This window comes from Pristiophorus japonicus, chromosome 4 (genome assembly GCF_044704955.1).
Source record: "Pristiophorus japonicus isolate sPriJap1 chromosome 4, sPriJap1.hap1, whole genome shotgun sequence".
Taxonomy (NCBI): domain Eukaryota; kingdom Metazoa; phylum Chordata; class Chondrichthyes; family Pristiophoridae; genus Pristiophorus; species Pristiophorus japonicus.
Genome location: NC_091980.1, coordinates 132813810 through 132834259, shown reverse-complemented (window position 1 = coordinate 132834259; position 20450 = coordinate 132813810). Strand labels below are relative to the sequence as shown.

The following is a 20450-nucleotide window of genomic DNA, read 5'->3' as shown; positions in this document are numbered from 1 at the left end:
CCGTTTGAAGCGGCATGAATGGAAACGATGATCACCCCCGCAACGCCATTAAGTTGTCAATGGCCTTGCATTCATCACCCTTGGTGGTGGACTCTGAGACATCTGCGGACGTGCAGCTGCAGGCATGTGTGATCTGCCCTGTACGTTGTGATTTGAAAACAACATCACTTTGTTCACAGTACTTGTAGCAGCACTTGTGTGCTGAGAAATTTGATTAGTATTGTCAATGGTGGCAATGAACGCCTGGGCTATCGCTCTGGCCTTACTCAAGGTTGAGGTCTCTATAGTCAAAGGTTTGTGAAGTATGGTTTCGTGGCCAAAGTCTCTGAGCATGTGCTCCAAATGTCCTTCAAATTCACAATGTCGTGCAAGGCGTCTTAGCTCGGCGATATAACACGCCACTTTCTGGTCTTCAGATCTTTTGGAGGTGTCAAACCGGTACCTCGCCATCAGAACGCTTTCCTTTGGATCCAAATGCTCCCGGACCAGTGTGCACAAATCATCGTATGATTTCTCCGTGGGTTTCGCTAGAGTAAGCAGGTTTTTCATAAGGCCATACGTTGGTGCCCCACAGACGGTGAGGAGAATCGGCTTTCGTTTGGCAGCGTTCTCTTCTCTATCCAGCTCTTTGGCTACGAAGTATTGGTCGAGTCACTCCACAAAGATTTCCCAATCAGCTCCCTCCGAAAATATCTCCAGGATGTCCCCTGTTCACTGCCTCCTTGGATTTGCTATCTGTAGCTTGTCGCCAGTTGTTTTGTATGGAGAAAGAATCAGACTGAACACTGTGAGTTCAAAGTAAAGTGTGACCTGAGTCTTTTATTGCAGGTCTCCAGAGTGCCTCTCCAATCTGTGAGGCCTCCTTAAAAACCTGTGCACCCAAGGGATTATGGGATCCCTTGGGACTCCAGAGGATGTGCTGTCTGGTGGCTGTGCAGAGTATATACAAGTTTACATATATAACAAATGTCTTGCGCTATTCTGTAACATTTCTAGAGTGCGGTCAGCTCAGGATTAGAACTGCCCTAAAAATGTTGTTCAATTGACTTAACTAAAGTGTTACCAACACAAATCAGGCACTTAAAAAAAAAACTTCCCTGCCACAAACCGCTGGAGTGGAGCTACATTACAGGACAAACAGGAATCTGTTCAACCTCCGCCGCCTCCAGACCAGATCCAAGGTCGTCCCATCCTCCGTCACTGAATTACAGTACACAGACGATGCTTACATCTGTGCACACTCGGAGGCTAAACTCCAAGCCATCATCAACACCTTCATCGAGGCATACGAGAGCATGGGCCTTAAACTAAACATCCGTAAGACAAAGGTCCTCTACCAACCTGGCCCCGCCACACAGCACTGCCCCCCGGTTATTAAAATCCATGACGAGGCCTTGGACAATGTGGACCATTTTCCATACATTGGGAGCCTACTGTCAACAAGGGCAGACATCGACAACAAGGTCCAAAACCGCCTTCAGTGCAGCCTTCGGTCACCTGAGGAAGAGGGTGTTTGAAGACCAGGACCTCAAACCTGACACCAAGCTCATGGTCTACAGAGCAGTGGTGATACCCGGCTCCTATATGGCTCAGAGACATGGACTATGTATAGCAGGCACCTCAAAACACTGGAGAAGTACCACCAACATTGACTCCACAAGATCCTGCAAATCCATTGGCAGGATAGGCGCATCAACGTCAGTGTTCTCACTCAGGCCAACATCCCCTGCATCGAAGCATTGACCTCGCTGATCAGTTGGTTTTAAATTTTAAACTGAATCCAAATTGTCAGGGTGAGATTTGATCAGCAGTAGTTCCTCCTATCGTTACCTGGCTGCTTTCTCCATCTCTTCAGCCTGTCTTCCCCTTGCTGTGCAGCACTTGGCCCAAGTTGCTGCTGTTTGTATCAATCTTGTTTTATATTTCCCAGCCTCTCTCTGCGCTCAGCTCTAACACGTGTTCCAGCCTTCAGGCTTCAAAATGCTTCCAATTTCAGTTGCAATCTTGGAAATCCCATCGGTCTCACTTGCTGATTTCTCGTCTCTCACTAGAATGTTGTTGCTCTGAGCCCCATGACCTCCTGAATACTCTCTTCATTGGCCTAGAACAATATTGCACTAGATCTCAACTTCCAAAGCTGTCACTTATTGGTCTAATGAAGAGTTGGATAATAGAGACAAGTATCTATCGGATAAACAATTGGAGACTTGCTCACAGTGTTTTGAGCTTCACCTGAGTTTTGTCCATACTGAAATTCAGAGGTTATTCTCAACTTGCCTACAACACATGAACACGGGCGTGTCAGTCCATCTTTTCCTTACTTCTTCCTTCAATAGTGTTCCACCTTTGATGTGCTTTCTGAGCCTGTTGTTTCCTGTTGATCCCACAGTGTTCTGATCCGATGAGGAACGGAAGATATCCATGGAGCCCCAGCACCATCCTTCCCTGACCAGATTTGTGGAAACATTAGTAACTCTCAGCTCAGAAATATTTACTGGACATCGTGTTCTAACAGAAAACATTCACCACTCTCGTTGCCTCTTTCCATTTGTGCTTTTCCCGTGGACAGTCAAACATCAAGAGAGATTAATCATTCGCAAACACAGGAAAAAACTGATATTCTCTTCACACCAGTGGGACAATGTCTAGACAACCAACACTGCACACATTGTTTCTCTCTCTCTTCGCGCAATCCTTCCAATCCCTTCAGCTTGACACAAACGTCCTGCCCTTTACCCTCTGCGGATAGACCAGATTACCACAGCACATGTAAAATACATGGAATGTACTGGTACAAATAGGTGCCTCCTCAGATATTTAAGACATTAACGAAAACACACTCAGTTAACCATCATTTCAAGTTTGCATGAATCTAATAATAGGGGTGAGACAAACCTAATATAAAGGGACCTGGATAGGTGTGCTGCTGGTGGAAAATGGCATTTAATGTGGGAAATACAAGAGAATGAGACTAGGGTGGAGAAATCAACAGTGGGAATATAAACTTAATAGTTCTAGGCCACAAGCCAGCAACACAGTAGATGCGTCTGGGGATCCCGGAAGCGGATAGCGTGGAGATTTTACACATGATTGAGATAGATATCGGCGTCTGGGTGACTGAGAACTTTTAGTATCAGGGATCAGTCAGATGGACTCAGTGAGTAGCACTCTCATCTCACAGACAGAAAATTATGGGTTTGAGTCCCCACTTCAGAGAATTGAGCACAAAATCTCGGCTGATACTACAGTGCAGAAATGAGGGCATGTTGCACCGATGGAGATGCCATCTTTTGGATGAAATGTTGAACCGAGGCTTCGTCTGCCCTCTCAGGTGGACAGAAAAGATCCCATGGTCTCACGACACTATATCGAAGAAGAGCAGGGGAGTTATTCTGCCCAATATTTATTCCTCAAACACCATCACTGAAAACAGATTATGTGTTCATGATCACATTGCTATTTGTGGGACCTTGCTGTGTGCAAATTGGCTCTGCATTTCCTCCAACAGTGACTGTACTTCAAAAAGTACTTCATTGGCTGCAAAGCACTTTGGGACATCCTGAGATCATGAATGGCGCTATATAAATGCAAGGCTTTCTTTTTGGACTACAGTCTGTCTCATTGTTACTGCAATTTCATGGTAACAAAACAAGATCTGAACATCCCACGGTCCCCTCCACATTCGAGCTCCTGTGTGCACAGGTGCTCACTAAACTTGGAAGTGATGGAGTATCTGAGCACTTGTGTTTGACACATTCATCACAAGCACTTTCCATTCAAAGGACCCACTGTCGGTTGCTTAGCACACTCACTGATCTGTTTGGATGTTGCATCAAACCCGCAGATACCTGCAAATGACCAACGCTCAGAACCATCCAGAATTATTGAAAAGACGCTGACTTGCAAACAATAGAGGATGTCAAGGTGGCCATTAACTGGTCCAGGCAGAGCACGGTCGATGAGGTGTTTTCTCTGTCTGCCTGCCTCTCTTCTGCGGCTATGTCCGTGCCCGGGTGTCCCTGGAGAGGGAGCATGCTGTGTCTACTGGTATGCTGGAGGCTTTCTGTGACCGGTGGTCACCAGAGGGACTGGAGTGCAGTGTGGATAAAGGGAACAAAATTAAAATTTTTAAGGTTTTTATGTTAGTTTTGTCATAAATTTGGAACTTATTGTTTATTCCCCCTTTATAAAGGGGGCACTTATGGTTTAAATGTTTCCGATAGCTGATTTAATCATCCCAATTAGGGCAGTAGGCCCAGCTGCGAGTCGGCATGGGCCTCTTCTCTGCTGTAACCATTCTATGATTCTATGAATTGATTAGCCTAAAGAGTAGAGGATTCAATTAAATCTTTGATTCTGGATATTTGGTGTTTGAGTAAAGTTAGCATAATTGGGATCCTCATTGAGTTGTCAGCCAATGATGCTCATTCTTCAAAGATTTGATTGGCTCTGGGAGTCCATCCCCCTCCTCCCTTTATTTGATTGGTTCTCTGACAGGCTGCAACTTCTGATTGGGTAATGAGGAATGTCACTCATTATCGAGGCTGCCTTGCTTGGATTATCCTTCAGTATAAATACAGGAGTTTGAGTTTAGCTGAAGCTTAGTTTTGTGTTTCATCAAAGTTACGATTTCTTTTTAAAAAAATTCATCAAGGTGGTTTCTCCAGTGTGGTAGAACTACCACCAAGACTGTGCAGATGCTGTCAACAAGCAGATCAACAGGGAGCTCTATTCCTCCTATGTTTAACTCTCTATGGTGAGTTTTGCATTTTAGACCACTTCACAATGGAGACTATGTAATGTGAATTTACTAAATTCTGTGTTGTATCCAGCCCACCTACTCTGAGTATCTTGACTCTTAATGACTCACTTTCCTGGGTGCTTTTGAACTTGTTGTTGAAGTTTATTTGGAATACATTCTGCACTCAATGCATGGAATTTAGAATTTGTGTCCTCATTCTAAATCACTCCATTGAATTTCCGTACCTTGCCTTTTCAATGGGGGATGTAATCATAAAATTAGAGCTAGCCCGTTTAGGTGGAAATCAAATTAGTATTTCCTGCAAGTGTGGTGGAAATCTGGAACACCTTTCTTTCCCATCTCCCTCAAATTTTAAAGACTTTGATGCTAGGCTGTAGTTTTTGTTGGGTATGGGTATGAAAAGATTGTTTCCATGACAGTATATACCAGTTCCTTGAGATTTTGGACCCTTGAAATATAAAGCAAAACATTGAGGTTGAAGTTATGTACTGTACACGACACCCAAATACTCTTCTGATGCCTCTGCAGTCCTTCTACTTTGACTGGGATGTTGTTGCCCTGGATCACTTTGCCGAGTTCTTCAAGAGGCAGTCACATGAGGAATGTGAGCATGCTGAGAAACTGATGAAATTCCAGAATCGCCGTGGAGGACGGATCATCTTGGCGGACATCAAGGTTGGATTTGATAATGGAGTGGCCTTGTCTCTGGCTCCCCTTAGACTGATTGTTCCCAATACATGCTAAAGCAATTGGTTCCAATTTACATCACGGGCCAAACTGGTCTTTGTAGTGATTATATTCCAACAAACCTCCTCCCACCTTGCTTTATCAGCATATCATTTGATTCCTTTCTCCCCATGCACTTGCCTTGCTTCCCCTTCAATATATCTGAGCTATTTGCCTCATCAATATAACTGCAGTGTTTGTGATAGCAAAACTTAATGGCAATTTGATAACATACAGGTTCATGATAAAGTAGACTTTTGATTGCACTCTGAATTTCCTTCAATACATTACAATGTTTGTTTAATCCATTCTATGTTCAATGTAGAATTTTCTTTCTTTCCAGAAACCAGAGCAGGCTGAGTGGAGCAATGGTCTGGAGATGATGCAGAGAGCTCTGCAGATGGAGAAGAATGTGAACCAGAGTCTGCTGGATCTGCACACACTCTCCACTGGGAGGACAGATCCTCATGTGAGTTCTTAATGATTTAATGTTGTCTTTTGGGTAAGTTGGAGGTTGCGGAACCTAGCTCTGCTTGGGCCTACTTAAAACATCTCCATGCCCAATAGCTTTGTGCAAGTGTCTCATTGGCTTTTGTGTGGGAATGGATGAGGAAGTTGGCTGACTGTTAAATGTGTCCCAGGATCTGAGCACATTGTGCAATAAGTTTAACCTAATGATGCAGTAATTCCATCAATCTCAATTGCACCACTTGACTATCCTCCAGTTCAAGAGGATTAAAATCCAAGCTCCTGAAGGGGAAGCTGACATTCCTTGATATCTGCTGCTGGACATAACTAGTTTCCCTCTTTCAGTTGTGTGACTTCCTGGAGACCCACTACTTGGATGAACAAGTGAAGATGATCAAGAAGCTCGGAGATCACATCACCAACCTGAAGAGACTGGGAGCCCCTGAGAATGGCCTGGGAGAGTACCTGTTTGACAAGCACACCCTGGGGGAGAGTGACTGAATTGACCTGAGATCAAGCAATTGTGTACAGTATTTGTATAATTAAAAATATCATTTAGGGAATGATAGCTTCTGACTTTGTACAAAGAGCTGTGAGACCTGGGTGCTTGATGTGAAATGTAAATAAACTGTTCAACAATGGACTGGGTTTTGTCTCCTTGTATGTTTTTGAGTGGATGAAAAATGAGCAATTAACTTGTTTTGCATCAGACAAGAATTACACTTGAGTTGTGCAATAGTGTGATGGGATTCAACCCCATGCAATTTGTTTTTCATCTGGTGTAAAGGTCATGTAAGTCGCATATTTAGACATCTGTTGCAAGGTCTAAAATGTTAATGGTATGAACAGCCACATAAGATATTGACTGAGGGACAAAGCATGGTCAGATAGGATTTAGAGAGGGAACAGTAGAGCTTGGGACCTAGACAGTGGAATTAAAAAAAAAAAAACCTGTTCCCACTAGTGCATTCGCTCTGCCCTTACATAAATGACTACTCAATACAGCAAAATCCCAGTTGCTGTAACATGTTTATACTCGGACCATTTCTCAGTAAATCAGAGTTGTGTGAAGTTTTGTTTGAACAATGTGAATCTGGTTTGTGGCTGTCGTTTGAGAAACAACTCTGCTAGTGTTGTATGAGGAGTATTTTATGTAATTAGAAAATTAATGAATTTGTGGTCCAATGACAACTGTAATTTCTTTGGATTTGGACCCGACATTGGTTTGATGAGGGCATATTTTGCAATTTGCACTGCGCTCTGCTGTACCATTTGATGCAGTGTGGTATGGTGCAACTTTAATATGGTTCTCACCATTTTTGCTTGTGAATTGTGCAAATTCTTAGCAGACACAATTTCTTCTGGGAGGCCAAATGAAGAAAATAATCTTTGCAAAATGTCTATTTTCTGCATTGGCAACACCTTGACCCACTTTGAATGGCTAACAATCGCAATGCACGATTGGTATCTTTCTAGCTCAGCAACTTTGATATGAAACCTTTGCCATACCCTGGCAGGTCATTGCCATGGCTATAATGGTACTGATGGTGGTTTCTTGCTTGTTGATTGACAAGTTGTACACTGATTGACGATGCACTCAATATCTTTATCTAGAGCTGACCACCATAAGTAACTACGTGCAAAACATTGTCAAGCGCATTACCACGTGCTGGTCATGAAGATCTAATAATTTGGACCTGAATTTAGTTAATCTTTATCGAAACAATCTTTATTGACTGATAATTCATTCCTATGAAGAATAGATGAATAACATTGTCAGTTACCTGGTTTGGCCAGCCATTTGCGATGTAATCATACATCTTTGACATAACTGGGTCATGTTTGGTTGCTCTAACAATCTCTCCAACTGTGACTGGCATTCATCAATGTTTGAAAAATCGAGTTCCATTATTTGAAAGGGCTGCTCCTCAAATTCTGGTTGCACTTCAGTCCCACACTCCTGAACTTTGGACACCCTGTGTGGAGGGAAGTGGGCAGGTCGGAAGGCCTCCTCGTCGGACTGCTCCTGGGAATGGCCAAGGAGACCATCAGCTGGTCCAGTCAGGGGATCGTTCAGCCAGACTGCCTGCCTCTTCTGCGGTTACATCCAAGCCAGGGTGTCCCTGGAGATGGAGCATGCAATGTCCATCGGTACGCTCGTGGCCTTCCGTGAGAGGTGGGCGCCAGAGGGACTCGAGTGCATCATCACCCTGGCAACCAAATTTTAATTTGAATATTATTGCTTAAAGTTAAATTTGTCTATGTTTCTCAGTTTTAGTGCCCCTGCCACCCTTTTCGCCAGGGGGCAATTATTTGTGTTTTGGTGCCCTTGGGGCGGGGACATTTTGGAGTATGCCCCCCGCTTTAATCAGGGGGCACTTGATTATTGTCTTCAACTAAAATAGTTGTCTGAAAAATCGAATGATTTGTCCCTATCGGGCGGAACTTGTGATGGGGAAGGCAATCTAGATATAGCATCAAGATTACTGTGATCAGCTGATCATCTGTATTCAATATCATATGTATATGTGGACAAAATCAAAACCCAACTCAGCATTTGGGCTGGAGCTAATGTTGGAACTGGGGACTTTGGATAGAGGATTGCTGTCAGAGACATATGGTCTGTAACGATGGTAAACTTACAACCGTACAAGTATTTGTGGAACTTCTTGACCCCAAAAAGTAATGCCAAACCTTCCCTTTCGATTTGCGCATAATTACGGTCACTGGCACTGAGAATGCATGAAGCAAAAGCAATTGGTTCCTCCTCCACACTATGTCGTATAACTATTTTAAGTGAAACCATAAATCATGTGACCGTCCCCCTTAAAAGGGGGCACTAGAACCGACAAATAAACAAATGAAACTTTGGCCGTTAAACAAATCAGTTTAAAATTTTGTTGCCTCCGGTCCCTATCTCTCATGGAAGACCGTGAGCGTACCGGCAGACAATGCGTGCTCCATCTCCAGGGACACCGTAGCTTGAACCATGATGTAGTACATCAGAGATCACTGCCTCAACTCCATATGGAGAAGCGTCACATGCTAGCTTGATCTCCTGAGATACGTTAAAGTGAACTAACACGGTGCTGTCTACCAATTGTCTTTTACACTCCTTGAATGCTGTGTCGCATTCTTCTGACAACTTCCAATGGACCTGTTTTTTCACTAGATCATTCACTGGATGTAACACTGTAGCCAAATTTGATAGGAACTTCCCATAATCATTCAAAAGACCCAAAAATGATCGAAGTTCAGTGACATTCTTGGGGAGTGGGTGCATTTCTGATTGCATCCCTTGGTTGGATGTAAACCATCTTTGTCTACTCCACCCTAAGTACTCCACTGAGTTTTGAAATAACTCACACATGCAAGCAGTCACTTCTACTCAGTGCTTCTCTAGCCATTTGAGGACTTAATTCAATATGTTATGAATTTGCCTGTTTGGTGATGAAATTAGTATGTATTGTAAAAACCCCTCCAATACCTTGCAAAATCTGGTTCATCATCCCTGAGAATATGGCAGGGGTGGAAAAAACACCAAATTGTAGCCTATTAAATTGATATAGGCCAAGATGAGTATTTATATTCAAGCATGACTTACATAAGAACATAAGAACATAAGAAATAGAGACAGGAGTAGGCCATATGGCCCCCGAGCCTGCTCCGCCATTCAATAAGATCATGGCTGATCTGATCATGGACTCATCTCCACTTCCCAGACTGCTCCCCATAACCCCTTATCCCCTTATTGTTTAAGAAACTGTCTATTTCTGTCTCAACATTTATTCAATGTCCCAACTTCCACAGTTCTCTGAGGCAGTGCATTCCACAGATCTACAACCCTCTAAGAGAAGAAATTTCTCCTCCTCTCAGTTTTAAATGGGCGTCCCCTTATTCTAAGTTCACGACCTCTAGTTCTAGTCTCCCTCCTCAATGGAAACATCCTTTCTGCATCCACCTTGTCAAGCCCCCTCATAATCTTATCTGTTTTGATAAGATCACCTCTCATTCTTCTGAATTCCAATGAGTAGAGGCCCAACCTGCTCATAAGTCAACCCCCTCATCTCTGGAATCAACCTAGTGAACCCTCTCTGAACTGCCTCCAAAGTAAATATGGAAATGAAAACTGCACGCAGTATTCCAGGTGTGGCCTCACCAATATCCTGCATAGCTGTAGCATGACTTCCCTGCTTTTATACTCCATCCCGTTTGCAATAAAGGCCAAGATTCCATTGGCCTTCCTGGTCACTTGCTGTACCTGCATACTATCCTTTTGTGTTTCATGCACAAGTACCCCCCAGGTCCCGTTGTATTGCAGCACTTTGCAATCATTCCCCACTTAAATAATGACTTGTACTTTGATTTTTTTCTGCCAACGTACATGACCTCACACTTTCCAACATTATATTCCATCTGCCAAATTTTGGCCCACTCACTGAGCCTGCCTACGTCCTTTTGCAGATTTTTTGTGTCCTCCTCACACATTGCTTTTCCTCCCATCTTTGTATCATCAGCAAACTTGGCTACGTTACACTCAGTCCCTTCTTCCAAGTCGTTAATATAGATTGCAAATAGTTGGGGTCCCAGCACTGATCCCTGCGGCACCCCACTAGTTACTGGTTGCCAACCAGAGAATGAACCATTTATCCTGACTCTCTGTTTTCTGTTGGTTAGCCAATCATCTATCCATGCTAATATATTACCCCCAACCCGATGAACTTTTATCTTGTGCAGTAACCTTTTTAGTGACACCTTGTCAAATGCCTTCTGGAAGTTCAAATACACCACGTCCACTGGTTCCCCTTTATCCACCCTGTTCGTTAAATCCTCAAAGAATTCAGCAAATTTATCAAACATGATTTCCCCTTCATAAATCCATGCTGACTCTGCCGGACCGAATTTTGCTTTTCCAAATGTCCTAATACTGCTTCTTTAATAATGGACTCCAACATTTTCCCAACCACAGATGTTAGGCTAACTGGTCTATAGTTTCCTCCTCTTTGTCTGCCTCTTTTTTTACATAGGGGCGTTACATTTGCAGTTTTCCAATCTGCTGGGACCTTTCAAGACTCCAGGGAATTTTGGTAAATTACAACCAATGTCTCCACACTCCCTGCCACTACTTTTCTTAAAACGCTAAGATACAAGCCTTGAGGTCCATGGGATTTATCTGCCTTTAGTCCCATTATCTTACTGAGTACCACCTCCTTAGTGATTGTGTTAAGTTCCTCCCCGAATATAGCCCCTTGACTATCCACTGTTGGGATATTGTTAGTGTCCTCTACCGTAAAGACTGATACAAAATATTTGTTCAGTTTCTGACATCTTCATGTTCCCCATTACTAATTCCCCTGTCTCGTCCTCTACAGGACCAACATTTACTTTAGCCACTCTTTTCCATTTTATATACCTGTTATATATGTGGACTTATATTTCCTCTGTACTGCTCCCAGACGGCTCATTCCCCAGAGTCCCAAGGGACCCCATAGTCCCTTGGGAGCACAGGTATTTAAGAAGTCATCACAGGTTGGAGAGGCACTCGGCACACCAGCAATAAAAGACTAAGGTCACACAGGAGTTCGAGCAGGCGGGAGTTCAAACAGCCAGCGGCCTATAAAGGCCCAACAGTCGGGAGTCCGGGGAGATCGAACAGGAGGCGGGAGTTTGAGGAGGAGGCCAGCCGGTGAGGCAGTCAGAGAGGCTCAGCCGGTGCAGCTGCAGCAGGGGCAGGAGGTAAACAAAGAAGTAGAAGGAAATCGAAAGGTGACGTTACAGCCAAGAGGGTAAGTGTTTGGCTGGTGATTGGTGAGTAGTTTTTCTTTTATTTTCCTTATCAGTAGGTAAGCTTTATCATTGTTGTTACCAATTTAAGTCAATCTAGGGGTTAAGTCATCGCAGGAGAGCTCGGACACGTGTTATGCTCCTCCTGTGTTATGTTGGAACTCGGACACTTCCAGTGTCCTTGACGACGACAAGTGCGGGAAGTGTGTCCTGCTGCAACTCCTGACAGACTGCATTGCGGCACTGGAACTGCAGGTGGATTCACTCTGGAGCATCCGCGATATCGTGAATAGCACGTTTAGTGAGTTGGTCAGACAGCTGGTAAAAGTTACACAGTCACAGAGGGAATGGATGACCAACAGGGAGAGCAGTGGAAGGAAGCTAGTGCAGAGGTCTCCTGCGGTCATCCCCCACCAAAACAGATACATCGTTTTGGGTATGGTTGGGGGGGATCACTCATCAGCGGAAGGCAGCAGCAGCCAAGACAATGGCACCGTGGGTGGCTCTGCTGTACAGGAGGGCAGGAAAAAGAGTGGAAGGGCAATAATGGTAGGGGATTCTATTGTAAGGGGAATAGATAGATGTTTCTGTGGCCGCAATCGAGACTCTAGGATGTTATGTTTCCTCCCTGGTGCAAGGGTCAAGGATGTCTCAGAGCGGTTGCAGGACATTTTGGAGCAGGAGGGTGAACAGCCAGTTGTCGTGGTGCATCTAGGTACCAATGATTTAGGTAACAAACGAGATGAGGTCCTACAAGATGAATTTAAGGAGATAGGAGTTAAATTAAAAAGTAGGATCTCAAAGGTAGTAATCTCAGGATTGCTTCCAGTGCCACGTGCTAGTCAGAGTAGGAATCGCAGGATAGCTCAGATAAATACGTGGCTTGAGGAGTGGTGCAGAAGAGAGGGATTCAAATTCCTGGGACATTGGAACCGGTTTTGGGGGAGTTGGGACCAGTACAAACGGGACGGTCTGCACCTGCGCAGGACCGGGACCAATGTCCTAGGGGGAGTGTTTGCTAGTGCTGTTGGGGAGGAGTTAAACTAATATGGCAGGGGGATGGGAACCTATGCAGGGAGACAGAGGGAAGTAGAATGGAGGCAGAAGCAAAAGATAGAAAGAAGAAAAGTAAACATGGTGGGCAGAGAAACCCCATGCAAAATTCAAAAGGGGCCACATTACAACAAAATTCCAAAAAGGCAAAGTGTGTTAAAAAGTTAAGACTGAAGGCTCTGTGCCTCAATTCGAGGAGTATTCTTAATAAGATGGATGAATTATCTGCACTGCCAGCAATTAATGAATATGATATAATTGGCATCACGGAGACATGGCTCCAGGGTGACCAAGGCTCGGAACACAACATCCAGGGGTATTCAACATTCAGGAAGGATAGACAGAAAGGAAAATGAGGTGGGGTCGCGTTGCTGGTTAAAGAGGAAATTAACATAATAGTAAGCAAGGACAATAGCTTGAATGATGTGGAATCGGTATGGGTGGAGCTGCGGAATACCAAAGGGCAGAAAACGCTAGTGGGAGTTGTGTACAGACCACCAAACAATAGTAGTGAGGTTGGGGACAGCATCAAACAAGAAATTAGGGATGCGTGCAATAAAGGTACAGCAGTTATCATGGTACGACTTTAATCTACAGATAGATTGGACTAACCAAACTGGTAGCAAAACGGTGGAGGAGGATTTCCTGGAGTGTATTAGGGATGGTTTTCTGGACCAATATGTTGAGGAACCAACGAGAGGGCTAGCCATCCTAGACTGGTTGATGTGTAATGAGAAAGGATTAATTAGCAATCTTGTTGTGGGATGCCCCTTGGGGAAGAGTGATGATAATATGGTAGAATTCTTTATTAAGATGGAGAGTGACACAGTGACAAATTCAGAGACAAGGGTCCTGAACTTAAGGAAAGGTAACTTCAATGGTATGAGGCGTGAATTTGCGAGAATAGACTGCCAAATGTTACTTAAAGGGTTGACTTTGGATAGGCAAAGGCAAACATTTAAAGATCACATGGATGAACTTCAACAATTTTACATCCCTGTCTGGAGTAAAAATAAAACGGGGAAGGTGGCTCAACCGTGGCTAACAGAAGAAATTAACGATAGTGTTAAATCCAAGGAAGAGGCATATAAATTGACCAGAAAAAGCAGCAAACCTGAGGACTGGGAGTAATTGAGAATTCAGCAGAGGAGGACATAGAAACAAAGACAAAATGTTTAATTCAGAGGGGGGAAATAGAGTATGAGAGGAAGCCTCCGAAAACATAAAAACTGACTGCAAAAGCTTCTATAGATATCTAAAGAGAAAAAGATTAGTGAAGACAAATGTGGGTCCCTTGCAGTCAGATTCAGGTGAATTTATAATGGGGAACAAAGAAATGGCAGACCAGTTGAACAATTACTTTGGTTCTATCTTCACAAAGGAAGACACCAATAACCTTCCGGAATTACTAGGGAACTGACGGTCTAATGAGAAGGAGGAACTGATTATTAGGCGGGAAATTGTATTCGGAAAATTGATGGGATTGAAGGCAATAAATCCCCGGGGCCTGATAGTCTGCATCCTCGAGTACTTAAGGAAGTGGCCATGGAAATAGTGGATGCATTGGTGATCATTTTCCAACAGTCTATCGACTCTGGATCAGTTCCTATGGATTGGAGGGTAGCTGATGTAACACCACTTTTTTAAAAAGGTGGGAGAGAAAAAATGTGTAATTATAGACCGGTTAACCTGACATCAGTAGTGGGGAAAATGTTGGAATGAATTATTAAAGATGAAATAGCAGCACATTTGGAAAGCAGTGACAGGATTGGTCCAAGTCAGCATGTATTTATGAAAGGGAAATCATGCTTGACAAATCTTCTGGAATTTTTTGAGGATGTAACTACTAGAGTGGACAAGGGAGAACCAGTGGATGTGGTGTATTTGGACTTTCAAAAGGCTTTTGACAAGGTCCCACACAAGAAATTGGTGTGCAAAATCAAAGCACATGATATTAGAAGTAATGTACTGACGTGGATAGAGAATTAGTTGGCAGACAGGAAGCAGAGAGTCGGGATAAACGGGTCCTTTTCAGAATGGCAGGCAGTGACTAGTGGAGTGCCGCAGGGCTCAGTGCTGGGACCCCAGCTGCTTACAATATACATTAATGATTTAGATGAAGGAATTGAATGTAATATCGCCAAGTTTGCAGATGACACTAAACTGGGTGGCTGTGTGAGCTATGAGGAGGACGCTAAAAGGCTGCAGGGTGACTTGGACAGGTTAGGTGACTGAGCAAATGCATGGCAGATGCAGTATAATGTAAATAAATGTGAGGTTATCCACTTTGGGGGCAAACACACGATGGTCGAATATTATCTGAATGGAGGCAGATTAGGAAAGGGGGAGGTGCAACGAGACTTGGGTGTCATGGTTCATCACTCATTGAAAGTTGGCATGCAGGTACAGCAGGCGGTGAAGAAGGCAAATGGTATGTTGGCCTTCATAGCTAGGGAATGTGAGTATAGGAGCAGGGAGGTCTTACTGCAGTTGTATAGGGCCTTGGTGAGGCCTCACCTGTAATATTGTGTTCAGGTTTGGTCTCCTAATCTGAGGAATGACATTCTTGCTATTGAGGGACTGCAGCGAAGGTTCACCAGACTGATTCCTGGGATGGCGGAACTGACATATGAGGAGAGACTGGAACAACTGGGCCTTTATACACTGGAGTTTAGAAGGATGAGAGGGGATCTCATAGAAACTGATGGGACTGGACAGGCTAGATGCGGGAAGAATGTTCCCAATGATGGGGAAATCTAGAACCAGGGAACACAGTCTTAGGATAAGGGGTAGGCCATTTAGGACTGTGATGAGAAGAAACTTCTTCACTCAGAGAGTTGTTAACCTGTGGATTTCCCTACCGCAGAGTTGTTGATGCCAGTTCATTAGATATATTGAAGAGGGAGTTAGATATGGCTCTTACGGCTAAAGGGATCAAGGGGTATGGAGAGAAAGCAGGAAAGGGGTACTGACGGAATGATCAGCCATGATCTTATTGAATGGTGATGCAGGCTCAAAGGGCCAAATGGCCTACTCCTGCACCTATTTTCTATATTTCTATGTTTCTATGTTTCTATGTCCCTGAAGAGGGAGCACGCGGTGCTTGTTGTATGATTGAGGCTTTCCGTGGTCAGTGGTCACGAGAGGGACTTGAGTTTTTATGTTAGTTTTCTCAGATTAGGAACATATTGTTTATTCCCCCTCATAAAGGGGCACTTATAAGTTTTTCACACTTGATTAGCCCAAAGAGTAGAAGATTCATTTAAACCTGTGATGCTGAATTTCTGAACTGTGTTTGAGGAAAGTTAGGACAATTGAGATCCTCATTGAGTTGTCAGCCAATGATGCTCATTGCTCAAACATCTGACTGGCTCTGGGAGTCCATCCCCCTCCTCCCTTTAGTTGATTGGTGCGCTGAGAGACAACAACTTCTGATTGGGTATTGAGGACTGTCACTCATCCTCTAGGCTGCCACGCCTTGGATTATCCAGCAGTTTAAATACAGGAGTTTGATGTTAGTTAAATTTCAGCTTGTTGCTTCAACAAAGTTTAGATTTGTGAAAAATAATCAAAATGGTTTCTCAAGTGCATCAGAACTACCACCAGGACTGCGAGGATGCTGTCAACAAGCAGATGAACATGCAGCTCTATTCCTCCCATGTTTATCTCTCTATGCTGAGTTTTGTATTTTTGACCACTTCACAATGGAGATGATGTAATGTGAATTGACTAAATTCTGTGTTATATCCAGCCCACCGATTCTGAGTATCTTGCATCTTAATGCGTCACTTTCCTGAGCTCTCTTGAGCTTGTTGAAGTTTATTTGGAATACATTCTGCACTAAATGCATGAAATTCAGTATTTGTATCCTCATTCTAAATAACTCCATGGACTTTCTCTACTTTACCTTTGCAATGAGGGGATGTAATCTTAAAATTAGAACTAGTCTATTTAGGGGGCAAGTCAGGAAGTATTATTTCCTGAAAGTATGGTGGAAATCTGCAACACCTTTCTTTCCCGTTCCATTCCTCCTCCTCCCCCGCCACCCCCTTGCAAAAAAAGTCATTGATGTTGGGCCAAGGTTTATTATTGCATCGGGTATGAACATACAAGTTTAGTGAGACTTTGAACCCTTGAAAGAAAGCACAATATTGAGGTGATATTATGTATGGTACACGTGGTAATGCTGTTGCCCTGCGTCAGTTTTCGGAGTTCTTCAAGGAGCAGTCACACGAGGAACGTGAGCATGCTGAGACTGATGAAATTCCAGAATCGGCATGGAGGACGGATCATCTTGGCGGATATTAACGTTGGATTCAATAAAGGAGTAGCCTTCTGTCTGGCTCCCATTAGACTGAATGTTCCCATTACATTGTCAAAAAATTGGTTCCAATTTACAGCACACAAGCCATTTAGCCAAGCTGGACTGTGCTGGTTTTTATATTCCACACGACCATGCTTCCTCTAACCCGATCAGCATATTGTTCTATTCCTTTCTCCCCATGTGCTTTCCCTTAAATACATCCAAGCTATTTGTCTTATCAATATGACTCTAGTGCTTGTTATAGGTTAATGGCAATTTTATATTCTAGCAAATAGGTTCATGGAAACGTAGACTTTGATTGAAATGTTTATTTAATCTGGTGTTGGTGAACTAATAGAGTTTTCTTTCTTTCCAGAAACCAGAGCAGGATGAGTGGAGCAATGGTCTGGAGGTGATGCAGAGAGCTCTGCAGATGGAGAAGAATGTGAACCAGAGTCTGCTGGATCTGCACAAACTTGCCACTGGGAGGACAGACCCTCATGTAAGTTCTTAATAATTTAATTTGGGCTGAGACTGTGAAACCTTGTTGTCCTTAAGCCTAATTAAAAGATCTGCATGCCCAATAGCTTTGTGTTGGTGTGTCTCCATTTTATGTTGGGGAGCAGTGGGAAGGGACGTGGGAAGTTGGCCTACTGTAGACAGCAACTAGTAAATGTGTCTGTGATCGCAGGATCTCAACACCTATTGTGCAGTAAGTTTAATCTAATGATGCAGTAATTCCATCAATCTCAATTGCACCACTTGATTATCCTCCAGTTCAAGGGCATTAAAATCAAACTCTGAAGGGGAAGCTGACATTCCTTGATATTTTCTGCGGGATGTAACTAGTTTCCCTCTTTCAGTTGTGTGACTTCCTGGAGACCCACTACTAGGATGAACAAGTGAAGATGATCAAGAAGCTTGGTGATCACATCACCAACCTGAAGAGACTGGGAGCCCCTGAGAATGGCCTGGGAGAGTACCTTTTGACAAGCTCTCCCTGGGGGAGAGTGACTAAACTGACTATTGGATCAAGCTTATTGTTTAGTACTTGTATTTATATAATTGCCCTACCCCCCCAACATTCCCCCCCCCCCCACCCCCAATCCTATAGGAAATGATGATTTGTGACTTTTTACAAGAAGCTGTGAGACCTGAGATTCTGATGTGAAATGTAACATAACTGTAAATAAACTATTCAACATTGTACTGGGTTTTGTCTCTTTTGCATGTTTGAAAAATAAGCAACCATTCAATCAATCAACATTATGTGGTTTACATAAAATAAGAATTACACTGAGCTGTGCAACAGTGTTATGGGATTTAGTCCTATGAAGTTTGTTTTTCCTCGGTTGTAATGGCAATATATTGACTGGGATATTCAGACTTGTTTGTAAGACCTGAAACATTGAGGGGAGGGGAGGGGGTTTGGGGCGTTCAGACAATTGATTGAGTGACAAAGGATGGTCAAGGTTGGGGTTAAGGAGTGTCCTCGTGGTGGTAAGGTTTAGAGCGATAACTTGGAGGATAGGGTCTTGACAGCTAAATAAAAATACCGTTCCCACGACTCTCTTTCTCTCTCTCTCTCTCTCTCTCTCTCTCTCTCTCTCTCTCTCTCTCTCTCTCTCTCTCTCTCTCTCTCTCTCTCTTTCTCTCTCTCACTTTCTCTCTCTCACTTTCTTTCATAAATGGCAACTCAATACAGGGCATGTCTTCTGGGCACTCAATTGTGCCATTTTATTTTCGTGAAGTCCTGGATTACAGAATCATAGAAATTTAGTGTGGAAGGTGGCCATTTTTGCCCACTGTGTCCATGCCAGTCCACCACGAGCTATCCAGTCTAATTCCCCTTTCTAGCTTTGGGTCTGTAGCATTCTATTAAGTGTATCTGCCCTGGGAAGAGCTATTTGTATTAAGTTGTTGCTATAAATCCTGTTCAGTTATTACTGCAGGTAATTCAGTGATGGAACTCACCACTGCTGCTGTAGACTTTCTGTAAAGCAGAAACTGCTGTACAGACCAATCTATGAGTACATTGAACTCCGGGGACTACAATTGGGTGAGGAGGGAAAATGTTAGTGACATCAGCTTGCTGACCCCGCTTCATTGGTTAGTGTGGATTCTCTCGTTCCCATGGTTCTGGGCCAGCTTCTCTTCCGCCCGCTCCCAACATGATCGAATAGCACGACCTAGGCTCACGTGAGAAACGTATAGAAGGAATATATGTGTCCTATTCCAACAAAATATATCGTTTCGGGAAGGAGTAAATGTATTTCATGAAATGCACAAAGCAAAAGTCCCAAAAAGTTCAACACATTTCTCTGGAAAATCATTTGCCCCACCCCCGCACCCCATTCTGGGCCCGAAAGCCAAATCCCTCAATTCATACACAAATGGGCTAGAAATTCGCGTTTCAGCAAAAACTCTTTTTTTTTAGGCAAAATGACCATTTTCGCATCGCTAGCAGATCGGAAATGTAATTTCTCATCGGTTAAAATTGGCGTTGCACGAGGATTCATGGCGCAAACTGCGATCCTCGCCAACTTCAGTCTGAGGCTGGCCTTGGGACGGTGGAAAACGACCAAAAAATAAATTGGAAAAAGAAAAAACTCACAACATTTACAAGACACTTATCTATCAAATCATTGAAAAAGAATTAAAAAATAAAAACTTTAACTTGCCTTTTTGCAGGTCTTCATACTTACCGATGCTGGCAGGGCTGCTATGATAGGTTTTTCCTCATCGGTATTTTGAGCACAGAATACGGGTACAGGGAGTCACATTTTTGGTGAAAATGCGATATCGGGTCTGGCACAGCGGCGCTCCTCTGCCCAGCGGTACGTGGAAAGTGCTGCCGCAAAATGTCACCGAATTTCCCGGCCAGCGGGTTTTTTCAAAATGGGTGAAATAGCACCAAAAACCCGGTCGCAAAATCGACGTATTTCTAGCAGAAAATTATGTAGCAATTTGTATTTCGTCCCACTTTGCATTTGATATAAAATAACAATCATCCTGTCCAAATCCAACTAGATCTCTATTTCCCTCCTTCACCCCGAGAATGGATTCAAATATTAATGCTGCAGCTGTAAAAATCCAGTGTTTACAAGTTAGTTTCTGGAATTTAGCTGAGAACTGTATTGGGTGCAATTAAATTGCCATCATCAGCCATTGCATGTTATTGGGCTCAATTTTCCCCAATGCCGTTTTTTGGTGTATTGCAAGAGTTACGCCAGTTGTTTTTGGCCCTGACTGGACAAAAAAAATAACTTGCAAGTTTCCCCGTTCTATTTCTTGAAATTGGCGCCACGCAGCCTGTCCTTTAGCTTTAGGGGGGTGGAGCTTAATGTCTGCACT

General features: G+C 43.5%; 1 protein-coding gene across 1 annotated transcript in view; it reads left to right on the top strand.

The window, feature by feature from the left end:
• The window catches only part of LOC139262667 (ferritin heavy chain, oocyte isoform-like), a 32987-nt gene extending 13445 nt beyond the window's left edge, over positions 1 to 19542 (top strand). The window contains exons 5-9 of the mRNA XM_070877818.1: positions 417 to 532; positions 5291 to 5437; positions 5832 to 5957; positions 17473 to 17598; positions 19534 to 19542. Of these exons, the coding sequence (XP_070733919.1) occupies positions 417 to 532; positions 5291 to 5437; positions 5832 to 5957; positions 17473 to 17598; positions 19534 to 19542 (524 nt within the window). The remainder of the gene's footprint in view (positions 1 to 416; positions 533 to 5290; positions 5438 to 5831; positions 5958 to 17472; positions 17599 to 19533) is intronic.
• The last annotated feature ends 908 nt before the right edge of the window (positions 19543 to 20450 follow it).